Raw genomic sequence first — 24,804 nt, 5'->3', positions numbered from 1 at the left:
TAATGTTCGAATGACAAAAGGCGTAAAAATCACGAAAATGTGCAAATTATTTTGAGTTAGAAATTCATAAAAACTTTTCTTTTTAAATCTAAGATTTTAAAATGGAATAGGAAAAAATTGAAAAAAAAAAATGTCTATAAGAAAGTCCAATTCAATTTTTATGGGCGTTTGAAGTTCACATTTTTACAAGATTGGATATTCACTATAGATTTCTCAGGTAACATTTTTGTTATTTTGTTGTAATTCAAACACGAATAACTATAGATATATGAAAATTTTACCGAATGTTTATGTTCTCATTTTCTATATACTATAAAGTTTTGAAAATATTTTAAGATGTTTTGAGCTGTTTACGGATATTTTAAATTTTGATATAACTTGACGTCTAGATAGATTATCAGTTATAAAAATTATAACTTATAATAATAGAAAGTTACTATTTCACATACCTTAATATTCCTTTATAATGTGGATCCTGCGGAGAATGCTCCTACGAATTTGTTTTTAAAATGGTTCCGGTTACAACGCAATCGGAATCATACCACATTGTGATTTGTGACACGAATACGTGATTTAGATTAATGAAGTCTAGATTTAAAATTGGACACAATTGGTGGATGACTAGATGCATAATTTTGATGAGTCGAACGGATTGCATAGTTGGGTGACCCCTGTGCAGATGAGTTGTGTTGAAAATTCATGTGTTGTAAATCAGACTGATGTTGAATACATGTTTGATACACCATGATAATAGAGTTTTGTCCGAAAGTTGTCAGCACTAGTCACTAGTCACTATTGTCACATTTTTTTTAGTAGTGGTTTTACATTTTGAAAAACATTATTTAAGAAGAGATTCAAAATGATCATATAAAAATATATAGGTATTATTCAAAAATTTCTTAGCTTTTCAATTACATCATTTTTATCTGCGTCGAGTTGCGTCTGTGATTAGCATATCTGTTATTTCCCTTTAAATTTTGTTTTTTTTAACGCTTATTATTATCACATTTCAGTTATTGATGAAAATATCAAAATCGTGTACCAAGATTTGTTTGTATTATTAAAAACAGAGGGGCCTCTGGATCCAAGAAGTGTGGTATCTAAACAATTTTTACTACAATATATCAAAGAAAAATATAATGCTGACAATTGGGAAGAATAATATGAAAATAAAATTAAGTCAACGATTTCCAACTTTGCAGCCATTTTAAGCAAACTTTGGATAAAAAGTTCACGAAATATAAGTAGATTTAGTCAAACAAATGTCGAATAGCTAAAATAAACTGTTTGTTATACCATCTATATCATTATCAAATGTCAGCAGACCTAAAAAATTGTTTTCTGTTTGTTCTGATAGAAATAAAACACTTAAAATTCAAAAACTCACTGAATCGTATACTTCTCCAGAAATATTATTTGCCGCAAAAAACAAATTACACGTGTCAGGAAAAAGAGCGGCTTGTAATATAGTCAACGAATCACTATCCTCTCCAAATCGTGCATTAAAAATTAAAAAATCATACATGGCTTCACTGTCAATTGATAATGCCATCATGCCATATTCTTTTGACGAAGGATTAGCATTTCTAATAGAAAATAAACTTACAAAGCAACAGCACATAAATATTCGTAAATCTGCTAAGGAACGAAGAGCAAATATATACTCGAGTTATGATAATGTTTTAACAGCAAAAAAAAAATGCCATCAAATTTAGATTTGCAACTCATAAAACGATTTGGGGTAATTTTAAAGACAATGTCCAGTGGTTATGACATCAGTTTAGAAAAGTTTGAGGCTTATACTTTAAAGACTGCGGAGCTTTATATTTCGCTGTACCCATGGCATTACATGCCTGCTTCGGTTCACAAAATTTTAATACATGGTATAGACGTAATACGTTCTGCCTTATTACCAATAGGTTAGTTTTCATAATATTTAAAAATTTAGTATGGTCCCAGACAGTAATTTTTTGTTTAGTAATATTATTATAACATTATAATAATGAATAATATTAGTATAACGTTATTATAATACTATTTTAATATTATCATTACAAAATGCAGTCTGGGGTTATACAATATAGTTCAATAACAACGAACATGTTTATTTTACAGGCCAGTTGTCAGAAGAGGCTCAAGAGGCCAGAAATAAAGATTTCAGGAACGTAAGAGAAAATAGTACAAGGAAAATAAACAGGGTCTTACAAAATGAGGATTTAGGTCATATGCTACTTTTATCATCAGATCCCTATAATTCAAGTGTAAAAAAACCATCAAAAATTAATTTAAAATCACTAGATGAAGATATTAGGGCACTTATAATTGTTGAGGTAGACAAAAATAGTGACTCTCAAAGACGATGATTCTGAATGAAATATTGTATTATATTCAGAAAACAAAATTATAAAACTATAGGGTCTGTTTACTGTAAAAATAAAAATACATTTCTTTCATTTTGGTACGTTTTCATCATATTTGAATTTTTTAAATAATTAAAATTAAAATGTAATAACTAATAACATTAGGAACACATTTTGTAAATAAAATAATTTTGTCCGCCTAAATTTTTATTTCCGACCACTGTGCGTCATCAGGAGCGGACTTTGTCTCGACTTATTCTAGACTGTTTATTGTTATAATCCTTTTGAATTCAACAGTAAGTCTTGATAACAATCAACTGAACTCAAATAATTATCGATATTATTATTTGCATTGAAAAATCATTTTATCCGTGTTGGTAAATGAATATAAATTATCATCTAAATTCAAATCCAAACTTTAATTATATAGTATAGGTGTATATATATATGTATGTAAATACAGATTATAACCAGTTCTTTCCCATTAATCATTACCCACTGTAGGTACCTACAATATTATTATTGTCTCAAAATAACCGTCTCGCGCTTCCGCTGATAAGTATAGTGGTTGTATAGATTAATACCGATGGTCTGAGATTTAAACGACGAAAACTCACTGCGTTATTATAAAAACTACAAACATTGCACTATGATACACGTCAACTACAAAAAGAATATTAATCGCACACTCTGCGGAGTCGACGCGTGCATAATTATATTGTTATACCTATAATATTATACGTGCAAAAACTTGACTGCTGGAAAAACCCCACTGTTTGACCATGGCCTTCCCACGCGTATTTGCATACAATAATTGTATATTATTATTTTACGCTTCTCCGTATATTTGATAATTAATATTATATTTAGCATACCTGTACCTATCGTTTGAATGGTTCTGCTTTTTGTTTTTATACATCTCCTGCTAATTTTATACACATCAGTATTATAGGTACCTTACAATACGGTAACATCATAAACGTGTGTAACGTGTTTATACGTATATATATATATCTGCATTACTACAGCATACATATATATATATCTGAATAAAACGTGTTTTCGGTTTATGCATACAGGTAACTACTATACGAGGAACCTTATTCACGACTGTATATTATATAACCCTGAACTTGGTGGGAAAAAAAATATAATTACCTACGTTTTTGTTGGCTTCGATTTTCCTTGTGCAGACGTCGGACGACGACGTAGGTACCTACATTGTACCTACGTTATTGTCTTACACAATTATTGTGTTTTGTATCCAAAGGAACATATTCTACACTAAATGACAGCATTAATTATAAACAATGTTTATAATAAATGTATTATAATAGTAATATTTAAACAAATACCTATTAAAAAAAATTAATTATATTATATTTATTTATTTGAATTATAAACAGATTATCGCCCAATTCATTATACTGAATATGATATCGATGGTTTGGAAGACAAAAAAATATTACACACAATATTACAGTATATTGTTCGTAAATCTATTAATTACATATTGCTATCCTACTTAAAAATAGGAACTATAGGTACTATGGTTAGTAATTGGTTATAGTGTGAATCTTTCTTCAACACAATGAATTCGAATATTGATTTAATTAGAAAATCTATAACAGTTCGTAGAATTACTAATTCATTAAATTTTAAATCTTTACCAAAGACCAAAGCCAATTGTTCATAAATAAATTATTTCCGGAAATATAGAAATACAATAATCAAGGATTTCTAACTTTAAACTCGGCCACGATAAAAACCAAAACGGTAAAAACCAAAACGGAAAAATTCGCATGAATAGACTACAAAGTCCACTGCAGTTAGCCATTACTAATAAATAAGATAATATTATGGTAGCCAGTTGATGATCGTTTAGCCACGTTTCCTTTGTTGTAAAAATTAGTTTATATTAACGGTGCTCGGAGACTTTACCCGAGGTGTGTAATATAAACGCTAGAGAAATGTAGTGTAAGTTAAGTATATTAAATTCCTAAGAAATCTATATTTTACTCGTATATTAAATTATAATATATTGTTCACAAAACATAATAACTATATCAAATAAGAAATGTTTGTATTTAAGCCTGCGGGTTACCGATTTGACAATGGTGTGCTGTGAGAGTGAGTGATCTCTGTGAGTCGTAATGTACGTAATGCAGTCCTATATTCCGTCGCCTTTTAGTTCTTGTCGCACAAACACTGCTCTGGGGGGGTGGGGGGGGGGGGGTCAGTCGATCCGTGCTCAAAAAACCTCAATCATCAACCGGCCCCTCTTATGTTTAGTTATACATTTTAACGTAGACGTCAAACGTCGATGGATGACAATTTTTGTTTCAACAGTATTTAATTACTTTCTCTGGTCACTGATGCTTACTCGTATTTCTTGTCATTGAAGAATAACACGCATCCTATTAGTTTAAACATCACATTGTGCTTATTTAATAGATAGAAAAGATTAATTATTAATTATATAAATGCAAAATAGTTATATTTCGTATAGAAAAATGTTTAATTGGTTGAGTTATAATATTTACAATTCAAAATATTATACAATAATGTATAGGTACAGTAAAATAATACAATTTACAATTTAGGAATAATTAATAATGCAATAAATAAAATTACGAATTTAAGTTGTACATAACTAGAAAATTGTGATATAAGGAATTTGTATGATTAAATTTTTAGTAGTGACCAACACCATGTACGTGATGGTTTGAACCATGCCCACCGTGTCCGTGATGATATGAACCGTGCCCAAAATCTGGGCCATGATGTTCAGGACCATGATGTTCTGGACCATGATGTTCTGGACCGTGATGTATGGGACCGTGATGCTCTGGACCGTAATGTTCTGGGCCGTGGTGATGTGAACTATGTCCGAAATCTTGACCGTGATGATCTGAACCGTGTCCATGCTCTTTGTGTCCACCATATTCTTCTTTATGTCCCCCAAAGTCATGTCCACCGTGTTCTTCTTTGTGCCCACCATATTCTTCTTTGTGTCCACCGAAATCGTGTCCGCCATGTTCTTCTTTGTGTCCGCCATATTCTTCTTTGTGTCCACCGTATTCTTCTTTGTGCCCACCGTATTCTTCTTTGTGTCCACCAAAGCCATGTCCACTGTGTTCCTCTTTGTGCCCACCATATTCTTCTTTGTGTCCGCCATATTCTTCTTTGTGTCCACCGAAGTCGTGTCCACCATATTCGTGTCCACCATGTTCTTCTTTGTGTCCACCATATTCTTCTTTGTGTCCACCGTATTCTTCTTTGTGTCCACCATATTCTTCTTTGTGTCCACCAAAGTCGTGTCCACCATATTCGTGTCCACCGTGTTCTTCTTTGTGCCCACCGTGATCAACATTGTGTCCACCACCGTATCCCGGTGCACCCAGTGAGTAGCCGAATAATGCGATCACCAATACAATTGACTAAAAAAGACAAAAATTAAATTAAATGACAAATTAAACTTTCAATCAATGATTAGCAGTTGTACAATAAGTACAATAAGTTATGAAATATTATATTATTATAAATGTATTATTAAAATAGAATATAGGTATACTAGTAGGTACATTACTATAAACAGTAATATAAGTATACCGTTTTATTAAACATACGTAAATGAAAATAAAACACCACGTAACAATAAAATCAGAAACGAGGTTAATAATACTTTTTAACAATTTAAGCGAACAAAAACATGTCCGGAACCGGATAATATTAATAATGAATGTGATAGTTGAATAAAAAAAATAATATCATATGATTAGCCTTAGTTGATAAAACAAATACCTTATTATAGGTTATACCTATTATTATAGCTCATCGATGTTTGAAAAGTACTATCATCAGTTTTTGGGTATATTGGTTGGTAATTTAATGCATATCAAAGTTTTATTTTTATTTAATTTTAAATCATAATAAAAATATTAGAAGTACTTTAAAAACTAAAAAAAAAATGCTAAGATTACTTATGTAGGTATGAATATTATTATTTAATAAAGGTTAATATAATGTAAAGAATACAATTCTTTTCAGATAAAATATCATTACTGATCATATATTTATTATAGTTTTTAAGAACAATAATAATTTTGAATCCGGATAGATATTGTAAAATAAATTATTTATATATGGTTTAGATTGAATTTATTTTTTTATTATTTAATACTACTTTATTGAATACTTTATTTTTATTCTTTTATTTATAATCCTTGTTAAATAAAAAAATCATGCCGTCGCACGTCGTGGTTATCCTTCAACGGTATAACAATATTATATTATATATTTATTATTTATGGACAATTCGATATCGGTTTACGTCGATTAATAGCTTTTAAATGTTTTTTTTTCTCCAGTTGTCGAGAACTCGAACCAGTACGTCGGTACCAGAATAAGCTTATTAAGTCAATGACAAAATATATAATATTATGCAATAGGATTTTGCTTAACAGATATTATACCTTATAATTTAACAATACAAAAATATTATTACTAACTATTAGTACTACCTATTTACCAAAAAAATATTTATCAATATTATCATTATCGTTTATCGTCGATGACGATCGATGATGGTATGGGATATCTAAATACATATATATACCTCTGTAGAGAAAAGTTCATTGTTGTAGTGCAACTATCGCTAAATAGAACCGACATGGCTGATCAGAATCGATTATTGAACGAATCATGTTTTTAAAATGCACTAAATACATTTTTGATTATAACAAATTATATCGGAACTAAATAGAATTTTTTTTTTTGTATATGAAGATTATTTCAAATACTTCTAAAAAGTAATCAAGTATTATTCAAATACTTAACTATTTATAGTATTTCGGTGGTATTTTAAATACTTAATTTTAAAAGTATTTTTTACAATACTGCCGATACTCAATATAAAACGATACTAATAATAACCATTTTAATATATAAACGTATATAATATAATATATTGTTAATTAAAAAAGTATATTTTTAGAATATGTCATTGTAATGGGCATATTATATTTAAATTCAAATATAAATCATTATAATGCATATAAAAAAAGATTCTGCGTGGAGACTGTTTCAGCCATGGGTACTTATATAAAATATAATCAAATATAATGATAAAAAAAAATTAATAAAAAGCTAAAATATCTCATGGCTATCAAAATCGTTTCTTTCCAGTAAAGTTTTTTTTTTTTGAAGGCAGAACAACTTATGAGGAATTTTCTATTAAATCATAAAGCATTTTTACCAAGTAAAATATATTTTATATAATGCTAAAAAATAAATTTCGAACATTTTTCATTACTATTAATATAGGTCAAAATATTTTGAACATTTTAGCATTCATGGAAAATACTATTACAATATTTTTTGAAAATATCAAGTATCCACAGTTTTCGTTTTTAAACTACAAGAAAATATCAAAAATCGATTATTGGGAATTAATTTATTTCCCGGTGAATATCCAATATCATAAGAATTTAAATTCAAACGCTCATAAAAATTCGTAATACTTTCCTTTTTATTTAGATTAAGTTAGAAATACTTGCAAGGAATCTTAAATTAAATTTTCTAATGTTATAGCTATAAAAAGAATATTTTTTATGAATTTCTAACTGAATAATAATTTTGAAATTTTCGTGAATTTGTGAATTTTGTCGAAATTCTAACATTCGTCAATCATAAAAAAATATTGTGGATTTATGTTCAACTTTTTTTGTTAGTTGAATTATTAAGAAATTATGTGAAACGCTGTATTTTCCCATTTTTTTATCAAGAAAATTTATTTATCGACTATAATTGAACATTTAATTTAATAAAAATAAAAAACTTTTCATGACAATAATTAAATTACTAAATAAAGACACAAAATACTTCGAAAATTTTATTATGAGTGGGAAATAAATTGTTATATTAACATGTAGTAAAAGTCTAAAGTATTTACGGTTATTATTTGTCGAGTTAAACAAAACAAATAAAATCGACTGTCAAAAATTGTTTTTGGGTAAAATGTCCCATTTTCCACAAATTTTTGTTTTGTTTTAGAAGGTGGTTACGAAAACTACTGGGAGTTTTCAATTCTCAACTCCTGAAAGTTCCAACTAGATTCATTTTCCTATCAGAAAATATGCTTATTTTTCCTAACCGAAAAGTTGATGATAGACATAAATATAAAACACACATAATTTATTGTAAAACTAAAACATTCATTGCTACGCACCGAGTTTAAAATATGTTAAAATTATTTTAGGATATAGATAATTTACATCAGAACAATATGACTTATAACTTATTGAGATATTGAAAAAATATTAAGTGGCATTAGTGGATTTTTTAAAATGTTTATGTTATACAATAACTATTTAAATAACACATATTCAAGTATATTATTGTATTATTAAAATGTGTGATTCATATGGTATTAATAATAAAATTACTATATAAGAACGAACTCGAAAGCTAATCATGTTAGAACAATAATATTTTGAATAATATACGTTGATATGTTCACCTAAAATCTTGTTGGGGTAGGTTAGGTTAGGACGTATGGTATTGACACGGTTATTGGTACACGTCGCCTATAACGATATAATTTAATGGGTGTTATAATAATTACCAGACGATTCATGTTGGCGAGTGAATGTGTAGTGTATTTTCGCAAGACGAGTTCGGCGGACGTTGGAAGTCTATTTGTAATCTTCAAGTTGCGACTGCGATTGTTCGTCGGACGTGTACCGTCTTATATATATACGAGACCCGTGGACAGAGTTTTCGCACGCGCATGCTTCATCAAAATTACATATAATTATAAAATTTGTTTGCTATATCACTAATGACCTACGACCGAGATTGAATCTTGTTCGGTATACGCCTACGATGTGCATCATAACATTTTTCGCGATTAATGTGCATATTGTATTATTATAATTTAAACCGCGACAGTGGTGGTAATGATAATGAGTTGGTGGTGGTGGTCGTCACCTAAACTGGTCAGCAGTCGTCATGTTGTACAAATACTGAAAGACCTCGTTTTTCGGTCTTTTCGTCTGAACTATGAATAGCGTGTGTGCTCTATCCCTCCCTCTCGCTAATTCTCTCGCTGTCTCACAGACACCCGCTGACACCCTGTACAAAATTCGAAGGTCCGTGATGGTAATTGATTTTGGTAAAAAACATATAGGTACCAGATGCACCTACAAGTTATGCTTAGGTACATAATACTATAATCTATATTGTACGTACGGTTGCGCATTTGACGGTTAATAGCAAAAACCGATAAAAATTTCAAAAAAATCATCGATATGTTCGCAATCATCATTCGTTATAATAAGTCGGTAGTCGATACATATACTATTATATTATACCTAAGATCATATACCTACTATGGATAACCATTTCTAGATAATTTGAAGCACATATCAGCGACAATTTTTTATATTAGTATATTATAGACGGATGAAATGCACGTGCGTGAAGAAAAATGTTGCTTGTTGAGATTCTAAAGGTATTTATGGCTTATTTTTCAACCCCTATAGGTAGCTAAAGGGTAGCTCAATAGCTCACACATGAATTGTTTTCAGCTCATTAAGAATAATTTTTGTTTTTGTTTATTAAAATGGTTACATATTATTTTACTATTAAAATTAGTAAAACTATTATGGTATATACATTTTTTTCAAATATATTTATGAAAAAATACAAACCTCTTGGACGGGAATGCCGGTAATATTTTACATGGGTATGAGATGGGTGGCTCCATCCATATAGTTTATTATCTATAAGTAATATACTATCGGATCATATTAATAACATACTATATTGATCATCGATTCAACGACCTTCGTGATATTTTTGGCAAAAAAAAAACCAAGAATTTACCAATATATAATTTCCTACATGCGTAATATATTATTACCATACAACTTACATCTGTGTGTGAACAACAACAGTCGACGTACCTAATTATAATATCGTAATATTGTTATACTGGTATAGCGCTCTAATAAATGCTATACAATGGCTAATCGAATTTTTTATTCATACTGTATCTACCATAATTTATATAATTTTTTAACTTCGTCATTATTGATGTAAATCACATCATGCGTGCTTAATGTACAGTTTTCACAAATCCCTACTTAGGAATTTTGGGGCCTGGGGCTAATTATTTTTTGGTGGCGCCTCTTAGTTTTTATCCTATACAATAATAATTTATCATTGAATCCAAATTTAACATTATTTGTGGGGACATAACAATTTTACGTATGTTATACATTTTATTATACGCAATGACATACAAATATTTAGATTAATTTTATTTTTTACTTATTAAATATATCATTATACCTATTATGTACTTGAACTCTTTCACACTGTTATATGATAAGGTGGTATTGACTCGAAAGTTAATAATAATAATCATATTTTTGACCAGGGCCTTGCACCCAAATTAACCCGAACCCCTAACACCCCTAAACACCCTTAAAAAATCAAACACCCGAAACCCATATAACCCGAATGATTCTGTTTTAAAAACACCCGTATTAACCAAAACCTGTATAAATCATTCGGGTTAACTCGAAACCCGAATAATTTTGATTATTACAAACTCTTCATGTGATATATAATTTTTGTATGTATTTCTTGTGGTGAGTTTGATTCTGTAGTTAGTTGTTTAATAATAATAATAAATTGTAAACAATTTTACAATCAATCACAGGTAAATTCAATAATCATTTTTTTGAAAATATAATCCAATAAAATCCTTTTATACCTGACAGGCATATAATATTATATATTACTTTATTACTTATTAGTAAGTATATAAAATAAATCCAAATATAGCCAATATCAATATAAAATATAATCATGGTCTCAACAAACTGAATAAGGTATTGACAGTCGTGGCCAAAATATCAAATAGGTACTAATAACTAATAAATAATAGTACCTAGTATTATTTGTCACCAACTTCCCAACTGGTATTATTATCGCTTTATAACTGTCTATACCTAAATTTAATAACGAATATCGCAATGCTGGGCTATTTTCCAGTTTTCCAAAAATGTATTTTTTTGGCCTATGGCCTATCTTATTTTAAATATTTTATTAAATGCGTCGACTTCGCAAGTGGTAAATTGCATGTTTGTAGTTTGAACCACTCTATGACGCACCTCTCATGCGTTTTTGTTGCTGTTATTATTAATAATAGGAGGGGGGGCATCAAAAGCTATGTTTTTTCCAGACTACTCAACACCCGTATTAACCAATATTAACCCGAATTATAGTGGCTTTGAAAACCTAAATGTTTGTTTGAATTTTTTATTCCAGTGTTTGAACCCCCAAATACATCCAGTACCCGAAACCCGAAACCCGAAGCCCTGTTTATGACACTGAACATGTTCAGTGGGGCCCATTATCTTCTTGAAGAATAAATAAAAAAAAATAAATAAATATAATATATTAGAAATATCAACTATTATAATAATTAAATATTAATCGTTGTCCAAACTTCTCCATGACCAACTTTTTATAATTTTGCAAAATCTCGTATGGGGTTATTTTTTCACGGGGTAATTTATTCGGGGCTAAATTTTTCTTGTGTTATTTTTTTTGGATACCATTAATTCTTCATCGTATTATACTTAAATTAGTTATTAGGAGGATTAATCATGTAAATGCAAAATACTATTATTTTTTATAAAAAAAAAAAAAATGTTTAATTGGAACTGTTCTAATCTTTAAATCACGAAATCTTATATAATAATGTTTAGGTACAGTATTATAATAAAATTTACATATATCAAATTTTCAATTTAGCAATAAATAATAATTAATAAATAATATTATAAGATGACATTTAAGTTGTACGTCCCATAAAATTGTGAATTCAGGGATCGGATGACATTAACGATGTAATTGAAGTTTTAGTAATGACCACCACCGTGATGACTGCCATGTTCTTCATGTTCTTTATGTCCACCATGGTGTTCATGTTCTTTATGTCCACCATGGTGTTCATGTTCTTTGTGTCTACCATTTTCTTCTTTGTGTCCCCCATATTTGTGTCCATCATGTTGTTCTTTGTGTCCACCAAAGCTATGTTCCCCATACTTGTGACCATCATGCTCTTCTTTGTGTCCACCATTTTCTTCCTTGTTTCCCCCAAAATCGTGTCCACCATGTTCTTCTTTGTGTCCACCAAAGTCGTGTCCCCCATACTTGTGACCATCATGCTCTTCTTTGTGTCCACCATTTTCTTCCTTGTGTCCCCCAAAATCGTGTCCCCCATGTTCTTCTTTGTGTCCACCAAAGTCGTGTCCCCCATACTTGTGACCATCATGCTCTTCTTTGTGTCCACAATGTTCTTCTTTGTGTCCGCTATATTTTTCCTTATGCTCACCATGTTCTTCTTTATGTCCACCAAAGTCATGTCCTCCATATTTATGTCCTTCATGTTCTTCTTTGTGTTCCCCAAAGTCATGACCACCATATTTATGTCCTTCATGTTCTTCTTTGTGTCCAACATATTCTTCCTTATGTCCACCATGTTCTTCTTTGTGTCCACCAAAGTCGTGTTCACCATATTTGTGTCCTTCGTGTACTTCTTTGTGTCCGCCATATTCTTCCTTATGCCCACCGTGTTCCTCTTTATGTACATCATATTTTTCTTTGTGTCCACCATGTTCTTCTTTGTGCCCACTAAAGTCGTGTTCACCATTTTTGTGTACATCATGTTCTTCTTTGTGTCCACCATATTCTTTTTGTCCATCAAATTTATCTTTGTGTCCACCAAAATCATGTCCACCATATTTGTGCCCTTCATTTCCTTCTTTGTGTTCATCAAATTCACCTTTGTGTTCATCATGTTCTTTTTTGTTCTCATCATGTTCTTCTCTGTGTTCACTATGTCCTTCGTGTACTTGGTGTCCACCGTGTTCATGGCTTCCACCACCGTATCCCGGTGCACCCAGTGAGTATCCGACCAATGCGATAACCAATACGATCGACTATAAAAGACAAATAATGCATTTAAACAAAAAATGTAATACTCGATGAATTTACTCGAGTTTATGGTTATGATTATAGGTTATGAAATATATTATATTAAATTATTTAAGTTGTAGAATAGGTGAACTGGTGCCTATTTATAGTAAGTATATAATTTAGAAATATCGGAAAATATAATGTTGTTTTCTCAAATATAAGATAATGAAAATAAATCTACGTGTAATCAAGATACACCTATGTAGTATAATACACAGTAAGCTATATAGGATAAACCACAATTAATAACCGTAGACTTTTGAAATTTACACCAAATATGAATATTATTATTTTCAATGAATACATGAATGATAACATTTTCTAAATATTTTGACTCTTTTTGAGCAAACTATTTGACTTGAGAACATTTTTCACCTGGTAAATAAGCTTGAAAATTGAATGCAAGGTTCCTTATAATTTTCATTAGTATATATTCAAAAATATTAAAAATACATATGCACAATTATTAGATTCCGAGCGGAGTGATGAATGTATTGATTTTACTATTCTTTTTAAATCTAAGACTGAATTATAATACAAGATTCCTTATAAAGTTATATCAAAGTATCTAAGTTCTACCTTTATCAAAAAAAAAAAAAAAAATGTTTATAAGAAAGTCAAATTAAATTTAAATGAGCGTTTGAAATTTTTACAACATTCACTCGATTTCTCATGTAGAGGATTTCTTAATTTATTGTAATTCAAAAACGAATAACCGTAGACACTTGAGATTTATATCAAATGTTTATATTTTTTTTATTTTCAAATTTGCAGGAAATTACCTACATTATATTATACTATATTATAGTATAACCAAGAATAACGATTTTATTTATTTTGTTGTAATTTTATAATATTAATTGAACATACCGGCTATATACTAGATATACCATATTAAAAATAAGTAATAACAATATAAACATAATATAAAATATCCACACTGACAACCCGTCACCGCTCACAATCGTTTTTCATAAACAATGATATTATATTATTATCATTGAATTCAAATGTAATACCATCCTTATACAGTGACCCACTTGTAACCTACTATACAGCAGAGTGATAGCCACTTACCCAGTTACCCACCTTTTTTTTTAATATGAATTTAATGTTAAAATTTTGACAAAATACATCAAAATGTCGACCATTTTCCAGTTAGAAATTCATATAAATTTTTATTTCATTGCTAACGTTAGAAATTTTGATACGAAACTCTCCACAAATGTTTCTACCTCAAACGAAAAAAAAGTTTGCCGGAAAGTAACAATAATTTTTTTATATGAGCATAAATTTAAAATTTTTACGCAATTGGATTTTCATCGGTAAATTAACGAATTTTTATCTATCAATTTTTGATATTTTGTTGGTATTAAAAAACAAACAATCCTAGATACTTGAAATGTTCACCGAGTATTGAAATTTCCATTTTCCAAACATGGTAAAAGTTTCAAACAATTTAGACTCTTTTTGAGCTCTTCAAAAATTTTGTAAATAATTTTTCATTTAGCAATTCATAAAAGATTTTTTTTCATAGGTAAGATTAACAATTTTAATAAAAATTTCCCATAAGTTTTCTACCTAAAACAAAATAATAAAATTGTATACTTAAATAAGTAAACTTTAATTTTTTATGAGCGTTTTCACTATTAATTTTGATTATTTAAACAAGTATGCTAGACTGACGTCTACGCTCAGAGTAATTGTTCGTGTACAATGGTTTATTATTGAATTTAAATATAGCACATCCATTACAACAACTTGCTCGACAACTACTAACTAGCTGTACAGCAGAGCGGTACCCACTTGTCCATCTTTATTATGCTCAATTTATTTTGAAGATTGTAAATAATTTATACCATAAGTTAATAAGTAATTATTTAATGATATTGGTATAAATCAAACGTATATACGCTGTATTACAGTAATATATCGAGCCATATTAGGTAAAAGGGCGTAAGCGACAATTTTGGCGAAAATGAGATATTGGTATTAAAATTTTTCTAAAATTCTGACGCATCGACCTGTAAAATAGCTAAGCGACAATATAAACCAAAGCATGTCATTTTGCCATTTAAGGATTGGGCGAAAGCGACATGTCGTTTAGATAATAACTTCAAAGTTGATCGTAAGTCACATTAATTTCGAAAAAAATACGTAAGCGACTTTGTTGCATGGAGTAGTGTAAGACTAGTGTAAGCGCCATGCCCTCATCAACACGACAAAATGTGATTTGTAAGCGCCGAAAGTGAAAAGTGTAAGCACCATTGAGCTATATTCAAACATTTATTTTATTGTAAGCGACATAAGTTACACAATATTAAAAATATTATTTTTATTCTGTAATTGTAATTTCGAAATAATTTTTTTACAATTACACATCTAATTTTCATCAAAATCCATCAGATATTCGATTTTAAAAGTGTTTTTTTTTAGTTCCTGTAAAAAAATGAAAATGTCGCTTACGCCCTTTTACCTAATAGGGCTCGATATGGGGGCCTCTAATTATGTTTGGGCCAGAGGCTTCAGCCTTCCTAGTCCCCCTCCCCCCCCCCCCTATATGTAGCATTCTGTTTATCAGTTGACTATAATATGTAAGCACATTTAGATCCATAATATTGGTACAAAAGGTAAAAGCCTTACGAAAAAACACTATAGACATTAGACTCTATATAGTATATACAAAAAACTACTCTGATGACGGTCTGTCAGCCTATATTAGGTACATATGAGCATTAAACATATTTTATGATATTATTACCTACTATTAAATACATTATTTTACTATTAGTAAAATAGTAGGTTAAACCAATCGTTTAATAACTTTAAAAGTATACAGGAATAATATTTTTAAATCATAAAAAAATAACTAAAATCGTTATTCTACGTTTAAATATCTATCTCATTTTGACCAAATTTAAATAATATAATAAAATATCAATAAAAAAATGTTTATTTATTTTTAGATTTTTCGATTAATGTAATAGATATTATTTCAATTTAAAACAACTGTGCTTAGTTTTTAGTTAATGTACCAATATATTTAGAAACTTTGTTTTAAATGTTCAATTCTTAGATATTATAAAAATTGAGCATTTTATAAATGTTGAACTACGACATCATTTGAAAATTTTAGTGATTATGATGAATTTTGTGAACATTTTAACTTAAAACGCTTATAAAAAAATCAGACATGTGTATTTTTTTTTATGTTTTTGAACTGATAATATTATAACAAATGATGAGAAATCATATATTACATTTTCAAACAGCTTGAACCCAGCCAAAATACTGATATTTATAAAATAAAAACTAAAAAATGGAAAATTTCTTGATACGACACCTATTATATTACACCATATGTACCTACCTACCTATAGAACCTACCTATAACCTAACCTACCTATAGAAAAATATGCTTATATAATTATTCGATGTATATTCAGCAAGGCTGAGCAAGTTAACGATTTTTTTAACTCGTTAAGTTAGATTATTTTAAAATAATATATTTAAGTTAGATTAAAAGTTACTCGTACTTTTTTCGTTACTCGTTAAGTTAAGAGTTACCTTTGAAAAAAAGTAACATAACTAATTGTTAAGTTAAAATTTGGTAATTTGCAAAAATAAAAAATTCCAAATGATGTTTATTTGATAGTTTTTCTTTTCGCTCAAGAAAATTACTGGGGAAATTTAAAATGATACATCAAAGTAAAAACCCATTAAAAAATTTGCATTATTCTTCGGACGAAAATTAACTTCATTTACATACTTTTGAAATAAAGTTAACTTGAAGTTAACACGTTAATCTTGAAAAAAATAACTTACTAAGTTAAAAGTTAATTTGAAAAAAAATTAACGAGTTAATTAACTTAATGTTTTAACTTAATTTTAACTTGTAACTCGTTAATGCCCAGCCTTGATCTTCAGTTATTTGTTTTTGCATTAGAACAAAATAAGAAAATCGTTCCAAGAGAAATCATTACTATACAATGTCGAAAAATTCGAAATTCAAACACTTATAAAAAATTAATTTGACTTTTCAGTAAAATTGGTTTTTGATCAAAGTAGATAAACTTATGAGGATCATGTATTAAAAGTTCAAATCTTCAATATAAAAATAAAATTTTTTATGCATTTCTGACTCAAAAAAATTTATGAATTTTCGTGATGACTTGTCCATATTCTGATCTATTTTACTCTTTACTTTTGAATTACACTGCGTCTAATAACAACTTATGAGGAAGTTTGTGTTATAATTTAAAAATTTTTGAAATAAAACTTCTTTCTTCAGGTTTGGGTAAAAAATAAACCGTAACGAAAAATGAAACGACAGGAAAAATGAAACGACACGAAAAATTGAAACGGCAGATAATATGGTGTATGCGGTCGTATCGGCGCCGCACTCGAGCGTTACGCGAGAATGTTAACTTTTAACCGTCAGGACAGGTCCGTGGCCAGGTCAGTGGCCGTCGAGTTTTGTCCCCTGTTCTGTTGCCGACTCGGCCGACCGTCGACCGAGTTCGTCGACGTCACATGGCCGACGGGGCGCGCTGGCGCCGGTCGGTCGGGCGTCAGCCGAGTCAGAAACGGAACACGGGACCGGCGCAACACTCGACGAACACCGACACGGCGACAACACACGGACCCACGACGACAGAATGCTGTGAACGTGGCCCGAACAGCGGCGTCGAATGCTGCGGGCAATCGACCGACGTTATCGCCGCCGTGCGGCCGCGCGCGATATCCAATCGCAGCGCCGCAGCGTGCGAGACCAATTTTTATAAATACGAGTGCGGTGCACAAAATCTTTCAGTTTTTTGTCCTGCTCTACCGCATATATTGCAAAGCGGCGAACAAATAAAACGGTACGGTTTTTATAAATTAAAATTCATAGGTGGAAATTTGACGTAGTTTTAGAGTGGGCTAACAGTAGTTGTGTGTAAGTTGTCGTCGTCGCGCAAATCATGCACGTCGGCGGCGGCGTGCACGTTCATTTTTATTGAATTGATTTTTCTAGTGATCAAATGCCGGAAAATTCTGGAAAATTTCGGAAAAAAACCGTTTTTTTCCCAGAGCCTCGGAAAACGTGGAAAAATTGAAGTATATTAAAATAATACATATCCGAAAAAACCGAAGTTTTCGGAAAATTAAAAAAAAAAAACCGAATTTGTGGAAAATTAAAAAATTGTATTTATGCTTCAAAATTAAAATAATCTATGTAAAAAAAAAAAACCATTTTAAAACAATAGATAAGGAAAGCTGTCATTGTCGTTTCACATTTGCCAATACGGTTATTAATGCATTATTGTATTAAAATTAAAAATTAAACTATTAAAAATATACAGATATTTCAATATTTGTTCTAAAAATAACGTAAATACATATAAAATTGTTATTTATGTGGGGAGTGTATTTCCCCGAAAATAAATCACCCGTATTTTAAATGTTAAAAATTATATACTTATTGTCTATTTATATTTATAAGTAGCTGATCCCGTGCACTTCGTTGCCCATTGAAAGTGTCAACTATAATAATTATGTTTTATTTTGTATAATTAATTACTATACGTTTTCCTCCGAACAGTAACGATGCATCCTTGAAATGTTTCTGTAGCTCTTTTATACAATATGTAATTCACCTTTTGAATCCGCCTAGCTTCAGACTCCGCAGCCCTATAAGTTGACTCACGATCTACCTGTTCAAGCCTTCTCAGTTCGGCTTGTGGAAACGTCTCGTTTAATCTAGCAACTTTTATATTTCGTGCTTTATTAGAGCTTCTTGAAAGATTAGACTTACGCTTTCGTGGCATAATTCTTAAATGCTATACTTTCAAACCATAGGAAGAAAACAAAATAGAAAATATAAAACAAAATCCGTGATTGATTAATTGTTTTTTTTTTCACGGCAACCAATAATTTATTATTAAAACCCATGGCGACCATTTATAAACAAAAATTTCCACCGGAAATATATAATTCCCTGTTTGAGCACATACCCTGGTAGGACCTATGGGGATGATGTATAGCCTATGTCTTATTCTGATGTATAAGCTATATTATTGTAAGTTTCATTAAAATCCATTCTGTAGTTTTTATGTGAAAGAGCAACAAAGTAACAGACTTTCGCATTTATAATATTAATAGGATAACTAATAAGGTATTATAGTAACTGGCTGATAGGTTTATAAATAATATTACAGTAACTATTTGATAGTTTTTATATTTTTAAACTTAGTGAGTTGGTAAAAATAGTAAATAATATTAATAAGAAATACGAAATCACTACATAGTAAATACTTAATAGTTGGTTCTTTATTAGTTAATATTACAAATTATAATTATTTATAAAATTTATAATTTATACTTAATTTAATGAAGTATAGAATTCTCTAGATTTATCCACTACAGACTTAAAGTTAGGTATGGTATATATAATATGCATGTAATATGATTGTCAACTATCATTATTTATTAGATTGTTTCCACTATAAATTAATTTTTTAGTTCTTTAGAAAAAAAATCCATTTTTTTATTCAATTTTTTATAACCTTTTTTTTCGGAAATTTTGATTCCTAGATTTTTCTCACTCTTTCCCTAATTCACTTATAATTTCACGAGCCCAAACACTTGTGAAAGAAGTTTTACTTCCCCAGAGCGTAATGGTGGGCTCACACACTCTCGTTTTTTTTATCGACAATAATTTTAAAAAAAATTGATACGAATAGAAAATGTCTGATGCCTGTAAATAGCTCACAAAGAGTCAAAATATTTTGAAAAATATAATAGGTGTAAAAAAATACTTCTATAAACATTTCGTGGAAAAATCATGTATCCCCGGTTTTTTTTTAGTTTCATTAAAAAAAAGAAATTGGTTACGACTTAAGTGAACCCGCGGAATGTATCCACGATACATACCGCGGGCGTGCGTGCTACCTTATCTCAAATACTGGTCGAAAGCACACGATAACCGGTAATATCGTTATGACAAGAGGGTGTCGGGGAGCGCTCTTTTTCTTGATTACTATCCGCGTCGTTGACCGTTACCTCCGCACTAACGTTTTATTACGCATCACGGTTAACGATTACCTTCGTTGCCAATAATAATAATTATTATTTGTGTTTTTGCAAACCACTTTTTATGGTAAATAATAATGTAATATACTAACCTAACGTCTTAACGTATTTCTTGGACGTGACAGGAACATAACCTACAGGACCGTGCGTTGTCTTATTATTATTGCCTACTGAATATCGATTAACATTATAAGACCCTCCGGTGTGGTAGTGCTCCGAGGTCAAGTGCGCCCACCAACCATCACGTCTTCCGACAACCTGATCAACATAACACCCCTCCCCCCACAGATACTGACATGTTGTATGAAAACATAAACAAAAACTTTTTTGTGTTGTACGTTTTGCGTGAAAATTTCCGTTTTTCCTTCATTTTTTTTTTTGTTTTTCCCGGACGCTTTTCAAACAAAATTTTTTAAAAAAAATTACATTATTGTAAAATGAATACATTCATTGCTTCGCTCGGAATCTAAAAATGTTAAAAACTTTTTGTTTATTTGTTAGGTGATCCCACAAAGCATTTTAATATTTCCCAACTATGGTATAAATATTTTCAGGAAAACAATATAGTTGTCAAAATATTTGAAAAAGTTGCGTAAATAATAAGGAAATATTTTATTTATATTTTTTGGCCAAGAAGTTCACTTTGAAAAATATTTTGTAAAAAATATTAATAAAACATTTTAATCATATTTTTATAAAAAACATTTTCATGGAAACATTATAAAAATATTAAGTCAACATTTTTGTGCAATATTTTATTATTTTATGAGAGTAAAATATTTACCTATACAGTATTATTAGTGAAATATTTATTATTCAAGTACTCCAAAATATTCACAAAATATTATCATTTCCCAAATGCTGTGTGGGAACCTATATCAGAACATGACTAAAGAAACTACAAATATATTGAAAACTTTTTTAAAGGCATTACCTAGGAGATTTTTAAATTGTTTAATTCTATATACTATTTTACAATAGTTATTTAAATAAAAATGTAATAGATGGACCTGAAAAATTAAATATCTGTTGTTCTAATCGATATTCAAACATTTTTTTAAAAATAATTAATAATATACGCTTGCACTACAAATACCTACATTAGGTATAACATTTTTTTATTTTTTTTAATACTGATAAAATGTTGTTAAAAACGTTAAGTCAATAGTAGTTTGTTTTTTATAATTTTTAACATGTCAATATTTGTTTAGAGTAATTTAATTTGAAACGTAATAGATTTTTTCCAAACATTCTGTTTAGGAATTTCCTAACATAAGACGTGTACCTCTTAAGTTATTTACTATCCATATAATTTTGATAATTTTCGTCATACGCGTTCAACTATTATAGCATCAATTTTTTTTTTAATTTGTTCTGTTATACCCTGTATTAAGTATTACTAAAATGGTACCTAAATGATGCTTAAAATATAATCGAGTCATAACAATAATATTTTGAATATAAGCGTAGGCACCTACTGGTCAGGCTGCTATACTATTTTCCTACAACAATATCATTCAAATATTCAACAGTTATAGTAAATTATAATTACCAGACGGTTCATGTTGGCGATTGAATATTCAGTGGATTTTCGCAAGACGAGTTCAGCGAACGTTGGAACACTAATAGTAATCTTCTGTTTGCAACTGCGATCGTTCGTCGGACGTGCACCGTCTTATAAACGAGGAGGCCTGCGGACAGGCTTTTCGCATGAGCAAGTTAATTATGCATCATCAGAATATACATAATTTTATAAAATTTGTTTGGCATAATAATTTAATGACCTGCTGTGATTAATCTAGTTTGGTAAACGCTATACGCAGAGGCGTGCCTAAGTGAATTTTCAAATGGCTGGGGGGAGGGGTGCTGTTATAAATAGGTAATAATAATACATTTAAATAAATTATATTGGTAGTACCAAAGACGCAAATAAAAGGCTTCAGGAGTCAATGGGGGGTTATAATATCTGTAGTGCTTGCGGTGGTCATCATCTAAACAGGTCAGCAGTTGTTATGTTGTGCAAAAACTGAAAGACGGAAAGACCGTGTTTTTCGGTGTTTCCGTCTGACCGATATAGTGAGTTTATTCCTCCCTCTTCCTTATTCTCCAACTGTTTCACAAACACACGCTCACACCCTATGCAAAAGTTGAAGATCCATGATAATAATTGATTGTGATCGAGGCACAAGAGTATATAGGTACCTACAAGTTATATTTGGGTACATATAATCTATATTGTAAGTACGGTGGCGCACTTCACGATTAAGTGCAAATACCGAAATAAAAAATCAATATTTCCGCCATCATTATACTAAGCATAATATAATAACCTAACTTACATAATATTACAATATACCTTAGATCATATACTATAACCATACCCAGATAATTTGAAGCACATATTAGCGACAAGTCTCTTTAGACGATAATAAACTGCGCATGCATGAAGATGAAATGTCCATAATTTACCATTTTGAATATTGATATATACATTTGTATATTATGTAGTTCTTAAGTGCACTCTGTTACTGTTCGTGTTTCTTTTAAACGACTATACAAGGCGCTTTATGTGTTAATGGAGATATTATTAGATAATATTTGACACATTTACTAACTTCTCAGTTTTAGCTAATTACTAAATAACCTATCCTGAACAACAAATTATACTAATTTGATAGTTCATACATCAAAGTGTATTTACCTAAATACCTATCAATGGATATTAGGTACCAAGAATAACGTTAAAAAATATAATAACGATAAACGATATTATATTTATTTCAAATTTATTTCCCTGCTTTGTTGTTTTTATTGCATATTTTTAGAACACATTTATTCAATGTGCTATAAAATACCAAACAGGATGATAATTATATTATCGTTGTTATTTAAACGTACCTTTATATTTAATGGTAAATGGTAATTATAATTTATAATAATACATATTAAAGTAATATAATAGTGCAACGACTCGAGTGTGTTTTTCTGTTTTTCCTTCATATCGATAGCTCTTTTTCCCTCTCTCGCTAATTCAGTCTCTGTTTCGCCAACCCACCCACGCCCTATACTAATCCGTGGTAATAATTGATTCGAGCCGAGAAAAGCATGTCATACAAGTAGTATATAATATATAGGTGCATATAATATTATATATTTATATTAAAATATTGTATATATTATTATGGATGTAATCTGGCGATTGAGATGCAAAATTTAAGTAAAAACTCAATTTTATCGCAATCATTATATAATATTAGTGTAGGTACGGTACCTACATAATATTATAATATACCTTAAATCATAATATACTTTTGAGAGACCCACTTACCAATAATTTGAATCATATACCTATTATTAGCGACAAGTCTATGATTTGACAAATAAAATGCGCATGAACGAAGAGAAATTACAAATACAAATCAAAGTCAATCCGACGTTACCACTAGTACCTACCTTTAAAATATCTCAAGGGATCGGCCATTGCTACAAACTTTATCATGTTCTTATTGGACTATTTATGTGCAGGTATCTAACGTCTAATATAGGTATATGTTACGATATTATGCTATAATGTATAATTTAATGTAAAAAATAAAAAAAAAATGTTTGGGGGTGTTCAGCCCCAATAAGATCACATTCACCTTTTTTGATTTAATATATTAATATTCATAATGTAGGTATAACAACAAACAATACCAGTTTCAACCAACGTTCCAATCCCCCCCCCCCCCCCACTACAAAAACAAGCCATAGTTGAGGGCTTAAAGTTCAATGAAAAAAATGCATAAACATATTGCATACGAATCTGCAATGAAGTACCACATTTTATGTCTTTGCTGTCCTTGCTATCATATGTAGCACATACCTAGGTAATCTACTGAAGAGTCTGAACATAGGAACGTTCCGATAATACCGACACTAGTAAAGTATCGATACTTTGGTTGGTCATTGGTCCTCTCCCTTTTTAAATTAGCCTAACTTCTGCTCAGAGGTATAATCTATCTATGTATAAAAAAATATCTCATCCCGTTCACTTCGATGCCCATTAAAATTGCCAATTCCATATGAATAATATGTTTTACATATCACCATGGCAACCATTTATATACAAAACATTCCATCGGAAATCTCAAAATAATATATAATTAGTTGCCATGGTAATATGGAGACACACATGGACGGAAATCTCAAAATAATATATAAATTGTTGCCATGGTAATATGTAACGTAACGCTTTATGTAACGTAACGTTTTTCGATTCTATGTGCCAAAGCAAAGACATAAAATGTCAAAAAAAAAAAACAATACCTGTATA

General features: G+C 29.9%; 3 protein-coding genes across 4 annotated transcripts; 1 reads left to right on the top strand and 2 right to left on the bottom strand.

Moving 5' to 3' along the window:
* Positions 1–166: 166 nt before the first annotated feature.
* Positions 167–2,391, top strand: LOC107884028. Of its 2 annotated transcripts, XM_016805332.2 has the most exons (3): positions 167–217; positions 1,014–1,919; positions 2,116–2,391. In XM_016805332.2, exons 2-3 carry the CDS (start codon positions 1,700–1,702, stop codon positions 2,361–2,363), a joined length of 468 nt encoding a protein of 155 aa, XP_016660821.1. In that variant the 5' UTR covers positions 167–217; positions 1,014–1,699; the 3' UTR covers positions 2,364–2,391. The 2 variants fall into 2 exon arrangements, with proteins under 2 accessions (XP_016660821.1, XP_016660822.1); XM_016805333.2 differs by lacking the exon at positions 167–217 and having other exon boundaries at positions 304–1,919.
* Positions 2,392–4,840: 2,449 nt separating this feature from the next.
* Positions 4,841–9,087, bottom strand: LOC100163585 (uncharacterized). The gene is made up of 2 exons (NM_001162106.2): positions 8,986–9,087; positions 4,841–5,800 (listed from the first exon to the last, which is right to left on the bottom strand). Exons 1-2 carry the CDS (start codon positions 8,995–8,997, stop codon positions 5,054–5,056), a joined length of 759 nt encoding a protein of 252 aa, NP_001155578.1. The 5' UTR covers positions 8,998–9,087; the 3' UTR covers positions 4,841–5,053.
* A 2,975-nt stretch (positions 9,088–12,062) lies between these two features.
* Positions 12,063–22,163, bottom strand: LOC100572968 (histidine-rich glycoprotein). Its single transcript, XM_008185967.2, has 2 exons — positions 22,042–22,163; positions 12,063–13,378 (listed from the first exon to the last, which is right to left on the bottom strand). Exons 1-2 carry the CDS (start codon positions 22,051–22,053, stop codon positions 12,296–12,298), a joined length of 1,095 nt encoding a protein of 364 aa, XP_008184189.1. The 5' UTR covers positions 22,054–22,163; the 3' UTR covers positions 12,063–12,295.
* Positions 22,164–24,804: the final 2,641 nt, after the last annotated feature.

The sequence above is a fragment of the Acyrthosiphon pisum genome, chromosome A1, assembly GCF_005508785.2.
Source record: "Acyrthosiphon pisum isolate AL4f chromosome A1, pea_aphid_22Mar2018_4r6ur, whole genome shotgun sequence".
Classification (NCBI taxonomy): Eukaryota; Metazoa; Arthropoda; class Insecta; order Hemiptera; family Aphididae; genus Acyrthosiphon; species Acyrthosiphon pisum.
Note: the sequence above shows the minus strand (reverse complement) of the source record. Positions and strands in the feature narration are given on the sequence as shown.

Bases quoted from the DNA above. Each gene is read 5' to 3' on its own strand.
- LOC107884028 (XM_016805332.2), top strand. From the start codon at position 1,700: ATGCCATCAAATTTAGATTTGCAACTCATAAAACGATTTGGGGTAATT. The intron at 1,920-2,115 runs GTTAGTTTTCAT...TTTATTTTACAG, and splicing joins TTCTGCCTTATTACCAATAG to GCCAGTTGTCAGAAGAGGCT.